The following is an 8,760-nucleotide window of genomic DNA, read 5'->3' as shown; positions in this document are numbered from 1 at the left end:
TTTTTCTTCTTTTCCAGTCATTTACCATCGTCTGAAATTGGGGGGGGGGGGGTAAAGGTCAATGTGTGGTCGTCTGCAGCAACTCGGAAAAAAACAAAAAACAATAAGAAAGTGTCAACAACAAAACTTTAAGAAACATTTTGGACGTTTAATATCGTATAAAATAAATGTGCAAAATACAACATGGGCTGTTGGCGATACAGAAACTTAAAAAAAAAAAAAAAGAAACACTGATGAGCTTATTAGCTTCTGTTGTGCATTCAGAGCTTCATGATGGTGACAAAGCAGTAGTGCATATTTCTAACAGTGAATCTGCCAGGTGGGGTCTTCTAACACCTCGGCCTGTGAGTTCTTCATGAGGAAATGTTCCATTTGTTCTGTCTACAGATGATGGCTGTTGAATCTAACACTTCACTGTACTCCAGTGGAGACGGATTTTAAAAAAGCTTAAGAAGAAATAAAATGCTTTGAATCAAGAATTACACTGATTCTGTCTTAGCAGCTAATGAGATCTCATGACCGATTAATGTCAGGGGATCTCACAACAGGGCAGCAAGAGGCTACGAGGAGACAATCTGACACACAAGAAACTAAACATGACAACACTGGAGAAGTAGAGGGAGGCATGCTGTTGATCGCCCTCAGCTAGTGCTTCACAGAGTTCTCCAGGGATTCTCCGTCTGCGTCTACATCCTCATAGTCTCGCAGCTCGCCGGAAATGTGGATTTCAACTGTACTAGACTCTGAACCTAGCAAGACAAAATAGGGGTAGATTACTCGACACCATTGCCATGCTCAAACTGTAGATATATATATATCTTACATATGTGCAATGATAAATGTATTTTGGGAATTAAAGTACACATTTGCAAATGCAGTCTATAATGGGATTTGTTTAATCTAGTGCATTTTAAAAGCGAGCCGTATTTTTTAAAATCTTTACCTGCATTCGACCAAAAGTAGTGTGAAGGCTATAAAGATAAATGAAAAAAAAACATAAATCTTTTGCAAGATTTACTTTATTTTTTAAAAACTTGTCATTTCAGAAACACTGAATGGTTACAGAAAAAACTGAATTATAGCCTTTTGTACATGATCTTCATAATGCACATTAAAAAAAGTAAAAAAAAAAAAAGAAAAGATATCAAATGTTTTATAAAACCATCCCAAAATACATTTAATGGTAAATAAAATAGTTTTCAATGCAGCAGTTTTTATGTTTTTAAGTAGAAAAGCTCAGGTAAGGACAGTGTGACCACTATGATCTGAATGGAATTGGGCCACCATAAATATGAATATTTATGTATTTACTTTGCCTCACTTTCTTTGTCAAAATGCATGCTGTGAAAAAAAACCCAACAACATGTACATCAGAGTTCAACCTGCACTGAAAATGTCTCCTACAAGATTCCTGCAATCGATCGTACATTTGACTGAAACATGTTCCCAAAATGTCTTCTAGCAATATATCAGGAACACTGCTGAGTAAGACAACACAATAGTAAAGTCCAAAATGGCATCTAAGTTTAACCATGAATTCAGTAGCTACACTTTCTAATTATTTAGTGACTTTGGTATTAGACTGCATAAGTTAAAGCGTGATGACTATTACTGAACTATTTGACCTCGTTCATCGTGACAGTTAACCAATCAGAAATGAAACACAAAAATGGAAGTGGTTTATTGGTACCCAAGCTGAAGCTTCAACCAATGAGGTCAGACATTCAATATGAAAAAACCTGCTCTGCCACTGTGGGTTTGGACCTGAATTTGTTATTAACAAAGAAAACATTTTTGTGTGATGCAATTTCACAATTATGTGGTATTCAACACGGCATCCAATCAGATAATTCTGCAAGATGTTACGTAACATCATATGCATCATTACTGCATCCAGGACCAGTTAGAAAAAGTATTTATTTTTAAATGAGACTAATCACAGCGAGCTTTAACTTGGTGCAGGTCGATGTCTTCAGAGCTTTGGCACCTTTGTCTTTTTATCAACAAAAAAAAACAAACATCTCGACTACAAACAAAAATGTCTTTGGGCAGTTGGAGCATTTTTCCCGGCTATGTTATTCTATAATTGTTTCAAGATGCACTCCAGTGTGATAAGTTTAGTTTCAGCTTTAGAGCTTCACCAGCCCTGATAAACAGGCGAGCCGTTACTGCCACTGAGAGCCGGATTACCTTCTGAGAGGACGCTGATGGCGTCGGAGTTGTGCTGTCCGTTACCCATCAGGCTTTTCTTGGCTTCCTGGATGTGACTCTGGTAGAGCAGAGTGGTTCCCACCATGGGGTTATGGCCCGCTGCGTTAGGAGCTGAAGTAGAAACCGAGTCCCAGGCCAGCTCCCTCCTCCTCTGCAGGCTCAGGTCCACATCGAAGCCCGTCCAGCCGTGGAAAGCCAGCGTGTTGAGGAACGCTTGCATGGGGTTCAGGATCCCCTGGAAGAGGGAACATTCTCAACTCAACTTTATTTATAAAGCACTTTAAACACAACATAGTCGATCCAAAGTGCTGAACATTGCAGAAACAAAGCATTAGAAAGTAACAGACAAGAACAACAACAACAAAACACAAGACTAACAGAGCTCTGGGTTTTTGTGCTTGACGGGTTAAAATGAAGAAGTTTACATTTCTTGACTCTGATAAAACTTGAACATTATGTTTGCATTGTTTTTAACTCACCATAATAAACCATGTAATGAGGGCTGCATTTCTTATATTCCTGAACCTGTTGTCATTGATGTCTGCTTGCACTTCCAGGTAGAAGAGGAGGCACTCGTTGATGATGTTTGGAACCCAGCTAAAAAGTCAGGAAAACAACGAGGCTTAAAAAGAGCACATGTTTTCACCACAGAGGAAAAAAGAAAGCAAGATGTGAATAACATGAAACTCATATCTCATGAACTCGATCGAGCTGTGGAAAACAATCGTTCATTCATCGACCTCTATCGAGAATCAGCGCATACAAGTTTTCATGAGTTTGCCTTGTGAGAGTCACATTACTGCAAAAATTACATCACAGCACGAGTGAGTGTGGAAAAAGTAAAAACTCCAAACATCTTTGTTGGAAAATAGTAATTTTATGGGGAATGCTTTTGTTCATTTGTGCCCATTGATGTCAAATTACACGTCACAATGAATCCTTTTTCAACCAAACTGCTGAGCATCAATAACTCAACCTTGTGTTTAAGTGTACAGAAGGTCGATGCATATATTGTTTTCTTTGGATTTCATACAATATCAAAATATAATTTTGTGAAAAACATGTTTGGAAAAAACCAAACACTGCTAGTGTGGTGGTAGTGGACCTGGGTTTGATTCAAAGGCAGTGCACAATTATGTTACTATACATATAATACTTTTAACACTTTGGTGACGTTTGAATGTATTCTATATACAGACACCCACCCAAAAAGACAGAGCGCTACTGCAGGTCGTTCATCCCATCTGCCATCACACTGTTTAACAGCATCACCACCTCATGCTACACACTGTGTGTGTTTTTAATAACAATAACTCTTTCCAGTGTAGTTACTGTGTAATTTTCCATTATTGTATTTTTTATTTAACTGATGTAAATATGTTTGATTTTTAACTTCTATTTTTATTTTTAATAATTATTTTCCCGTCTCCTGTTTTCTGGAGCTGCTGTAACGCACAAATTTCCCCCACGGGGGATCAATGAAGTTTATCTTTATCTTTATAGCTTAACATTTTTCTATTTATTTTTGAACTTCACAGCAAATGGAAACTACATTACAATGAAAAGTTTTATAACAGAAACAAAATGTATGTTTTCAGAAATACAGAAATATACTTGTAACTGCCTCTCATGTTTAGTTTTTGTTTGTCCAACCTTTTATTATTGTACTTCCGTTCTGCAGTCATTAAGGCGGAACTAATTATTATTGATTGTTCCGCACGTAGCAGAAAAAAAATCACGTTTTAACACCATGGTTTTTACACAGATAATAATGAAAACATAATTACAATGATTATCAGTGTGCTGTAGAAACAATTGACTTTTGTCAGAGCCAAACTATTCCTTTCCCCTCCCAGAGCTTAAAATCTATTGCTCGCTCTAGACGAAATAAAACCCAAAGAAATCACTCTTTTTTCATATTGTGTGTAATTTGTATTTGATTAAACAGACAAAAGAGACAAAACATCTATAAGACAAAGTAAACCATTAAAGCAATAAGAGAGAAATCTCATCTTTGTCTCATTTTTGTCTCAAGAGATTTTCATTAGACCAATATAAGAAATAAACGATCCTTATTGGAGATCTTATTTTTCTTTATCAATGGTCTCATCTGTATCGCTCTGTTAGACATTAAGCTACAGGCTCCACAACTTCAATCAATGTTGGAAGATTATAGATTAATCTAGAAGATTAGATTAATCTAGATTATAAAAAATAGATGAAAAATGGAGAACCACTGAAAGTTTCTGGTTTTTTTGGCAGTTTATTCAGTTGATTTTGTGATCGCCCAGAACGAGGTTTTTAATTTACTAACTGTAAACAACAACAAAAAAAGCAACATTAATACACTGATAGGCTTTAAATAAATACATGTTTCATAATTTCTACTTAAAAAGTAAGCAAGCAATAACCTTTCTGTTGATTAAGGGTTTTATGCATAAAAGGAATTATGTGTGAAAACTTTAAGTTCTGTGAGATAAATAATATATTTATCTTGTGTATCCCATAAATGAATCCTCTTATTATGTCAAAGTGGTGATAAGATATATCTGATAAGACATAGACCTGGGGTTTTTCTACTGTTTAGATCATATTGAGATTAATTTAAGACTCACACTTGTCTCATTCATAGATGTGAGCTTTTTAAAAAAAAAAGACACATGTAAGACAAATTTAAAGAACTTGAACTCATCTCAAACTTTTCTCATTTTTTTCTCAGCTGAGATCTCGGAATGAGAAAACCTTAAGACTGTTCAAAGAACGTGGATTGTAGACTGAATCTTAATTTTTCTGACAACTTCGAGAAGTCACTGTTTTATTGAGTGAGCATAGATCCTGGAAAGAGACGACTTTAAGAAATATAAGAAAATCTGTGAGACAAAACCATCTTTATGTGTCTTTAAAATCTGTCATGACGAGTGCACATGTTTGTCTAGGAGACAAAATGAGACATGAATAAGATCGTATCCTACATTTAATTGTTTACAGCTGCCTTTCACAATTTTAATAAGATTTTAAACTTTAACTCTGCTCTGTAACTTTTAACTCTTTTTTATATTTTTACTTTAATTTTTTCAATTAATTTCATTTGAATTATTTTTATTTGACGATTTTTTCAGATTTAATGACTTCAGTGATTTTTTAAATGTTCGATTTGAATGTTTCTTTTCTTTCCTCTGTCATGATGCTTTTTGATGTCTTGTGTGAAGCACTTTGAATTACCTTTTGTTGAAATGTGCTACATAAATAAACTTGTCTTGCCTTAATTAGCTATAGGCTGTTTCCAGTCTTCAGCTAAGCTAACTAGCTGCTGGTTGCAATGATTTTTTTATGTACAGCAGTATGAATCTTCTCATGTAGCTCCTGAAGAAAATTTATTCAATTGAAGGTGCTTCTCAAATATGAAATGATTCTTCAGACGTCTGTCTTTGAGAATGGAAACTTACCAAATGAAGAACACCAGCATTATTTTAAAGAAGCGTATGGTGATCTCGTTGGCTAGCCGCCTCTCGTTTTCGGTGTAGATTCCTTGTCGTCCTTTCAGTAAAGATGTAACTAAAGTTAAAGGATGAGAGAAGAGGTTGTTATTGCTCTCATCTATCTGTCACAGATCATTTCACGGGGGGGGGGGGGGGGGGGCGGACCTGCAGATATGGTCCGGTTAAAGAAGATAGGATTGGCTATGAGGACGAGCATCATCGGGGCGTACGTGGTGACGTAATGAGGGATGGCGTGCTCGAGGCCTTTTTCACAACTGCAGAAAAAACACAACCACAAATAACTTCACAGTTTGAAACACAGTTCTGTCATCTTCTCAATCTCCTGACAAGACCAGCAAAATGCTAAAAGATGCGGGATGGTGTCTCTTACTCAGAGATGGACGGGTAGTAGAGCATGGCCACTCCTTCAACACACAGCAGCACAGCCAGACCCCACGTGATCATGTGGTACAGGATAATGGTGCTGAGAGGGGAAAGAAACAAGTCATGGGACCGAGCTCACAACACACGCTGCAGCTCTGTGCCTTTTGTTGTGTGCAAAGAACAAACGCAATACACAGCCGGGGGAGGGAAACATACTGGGACTTATATATCTGATTATAAAGAAATGTCAGACCAAATGGTGCAGCAAAAGTCAACAACCAAATTTAAACCAATTCAAGACTGTAGTAACAGAGGAAGCATTAAATCCACAGTAAACGTCTGATACTGTAAATGACAACTCGGTTTAAAGCTTTGTGTTCACATGGAGGAATGTTGAGGTGTAAAGTTATTGTTGTAAAGAAGATGTTCAAAGGACCTGATTCCTGCAGATGTTTTCACCACTAGGAAGACGTCGACAGCGTAACAAAAGGTCCACCAAAATGAAGCGCTGAAAAATAACTGGATCCACAGCTGTAACACACATAAAGGATGCATGTGTTTCACCAGAAGGTCATAAGAACAATAAATGTTCCGGTACAACAAAATGTTGTTGTTGTGAAGTTATTTGTTGTGCATGTTCGTCATGCATTAACACAAATCATCACTTTTAACCAATCAGGATGTTCAAGGATCATCAAAGATTTGCTTTTAACAAAATGATTTGTTTGTTTTCCTGTGTGGTTACATGTTCAGGTCATCAGTCGAGCATGAATCCATTCTTGGACTTTACAGTTTAAGGCTTATTGTGGACAAAGGTGAAGCTTTATGAGAGCGGTTATGTATGAGAGAGATCGTACGTACCGCACTGCCCACACAGAAGACCTCAGGCCAGACATCAGTGTTGTTTGTTACGGAGATTTCTTTAATGATGTTTGGAAGGCCCAGCCAGACAGATGAACGTACAATGATTCCTGCAGGAGTAAAAAACAACACACGGCCTTTAATGAGCCAATAAGACAGAACCTGCTGATGAAGAGGAGCAAAGTCAAACAAGCAGGTGATGTGAAAGTTGAAATCAATGATTACATGAGGAATTATTAAGTGTGGTAAATCATTAGATTAGGTTGCAGTACAAATTGCCCCCCAGCCAGAACGGTTTCCATTCCCACCCCCCAAAAAACTCTTCAACCTAGCAGGGCTCCCAACATAGATCTGTAATGCAAATTAAAAGTTGTTGTGGTTTTCAACTGTAATGTGCCAAGCTGTTAGTTTACAGGGGCCAAAACAATCTCCTTATCCCCAAATACAGAGACAAAGTGATAAAAAGAGTTAAAATAGATGAAATATTAAAGAACTGTGCAGACTGTAAAATAAAACGTTTGCAGTTGTTACGAGTCAAACTGTTACTCAACATCTACTCCATCTTTTATTTTGTAATCCACATCGAATGGCAGTTGTACAAATTGCGCAATTTAGTGAGAAACTCCTAAAAGTTATGTTTTATGTGTTCTCTCAGTTGTTATCAATCAGGCAAAAGGGCAATAAAGGGTTAACAACACATTTTCGTGCGTAATTCGTCCTACAAAGAGCAACACCACGTTGTCTCCATGTGCTGCGTAAATCTAAATCAGTAGTAGTACAAGTTATCTCCTTACCTGCACATCCTAGTATGTCACATATGCTGACGATGAGCAGGATCCGGGATGAAGAAGCAGGCCTGGGCAGAGGATATTGCCCCAGTCTTCTGTATCCTTTGCGTTTTGGCAAAATTTGTAAAATAGCGAAAATTAAGCTGAGGCTGGCGCTGCCCAGACTCAGAGCCCCGAACAAGGTGGGCTGAAAGGTGACCACAAACTCAGACGCTGCGTCTCTGTTAGGGCAGCAGAAAGTCTCCAGCCGCGGGGATGCCATGACAGACTGGAGACAGAGAGAGGGAGAAACAGAGGAGGAAAAGGGAAGAAAGAAGTGGGCTGTGGGTGTCAGGGGAAAAAAAGAAAAAGAGAAGAAAAGGAAATGATTGGACTCAACTAAGAAATCACGGGGCTGAATCATCATGTGCTTCTTTTTAATCCCTGCAGCTGTAGTTTAACTCAACCACAATGCAAGAAACACACAAAGCACTGTTGTGTGATGAAGTGTGAGTTTGGACTTAAGTTATGTGTATGCTACTGTCTACTTCAATATGTTGATTTATGTCCCGGGTGTAACTGCAGTACAGTTTAGAAATACTACACATGTCATCATTGTTAGGTTGTGTGTTGTTTTGTCTCCCTCTGCTGGTTGTAATATGTAACTGTTTGTAACCTGTTGACTGATTGCTTTTGTCTCTCCCTCAGGTGTGTATGCTCTCTCTCACTCTCTCCTGAGAGTCACAACAAAATGTCTTTTCTGTCTGAGTAATCTGGTAGAGGGTTTATAGGGTAGGGTAAGGGATCCTGTGGCTTAGAGGGTGTGTCCCCACCCGGTCCGACGGCCCTGTGTGGGCAGGCTTGGGTGACTGACCTTTCCTTTTTGTTTTGTTTTGTAAACCAGACTTCCAGCTTATAGTTTTGTGGTTTCTTGGTCAATTATTAATGTTGTTAACAATTTCGGATTGTAAAAATAAACCTTTTTCTTGAAATGATTTAACCTGACTGGTTGATTTATGTTCGACTCCCTGTAAAACGAGTCATTCATTTAGGGGTCG

General features: G+C 37.8%; 1 protein-coding gene across 1 annotated transcript; it reads right to left on the bottom strand.

Annotated features, from left to right (window-relative positions):
* Window positions 1-96: 96 nt before the first annotated feature.
* Window positions 97-8,299, bottom strand: gpr143 (G protein-coupled receptor 143). Its single transcript, XM_020658194.3, has 9 exons — window positions 7,730-8,299; window positions 6,936-7,045; window positions 6,511-6,605; window positions 6,082-6,174; window positions 5,856-5,965; window positions 5,658-5,766; window positions 2,691-2,808; window positions 2,191-2,446; window positions 97-749 (listed from the first exon to the last, which is right to left on the bottom strand). The coding sequence occupies exons 1-9, from the start codon at window positions 8,127-8,129 to the stop codon at window positions 646-648; spliced, it is 1,395 nt and encodes a 464-aa protein (XP_020513850.2). The 5' UTR covers window positions 8,130-8,299; the 3' UTR covers window positions 97-645.
* Window positions 8,300-8,760: the final 461 nt, after the last annotated feature.

The sequence above is a fragment of the Labrus bergylta genome, chromosome 13 (genome assembly GCF_963930695.1).
Source record: "Labrus bergylta chromosome 13, fLabBer1.1, whole genome shotgun sequence".
NCBI classification, from domain to species: Eukaryota; Metazoa; Chordata; class Actinopteri; order Labriformes; family Labridae; genus Labrus; species Labrus bergylta.
Note: the sequence above shows the minus strand (reverse complement) of the source record. Positions and strands in the feature narration are given on the sequence as shown.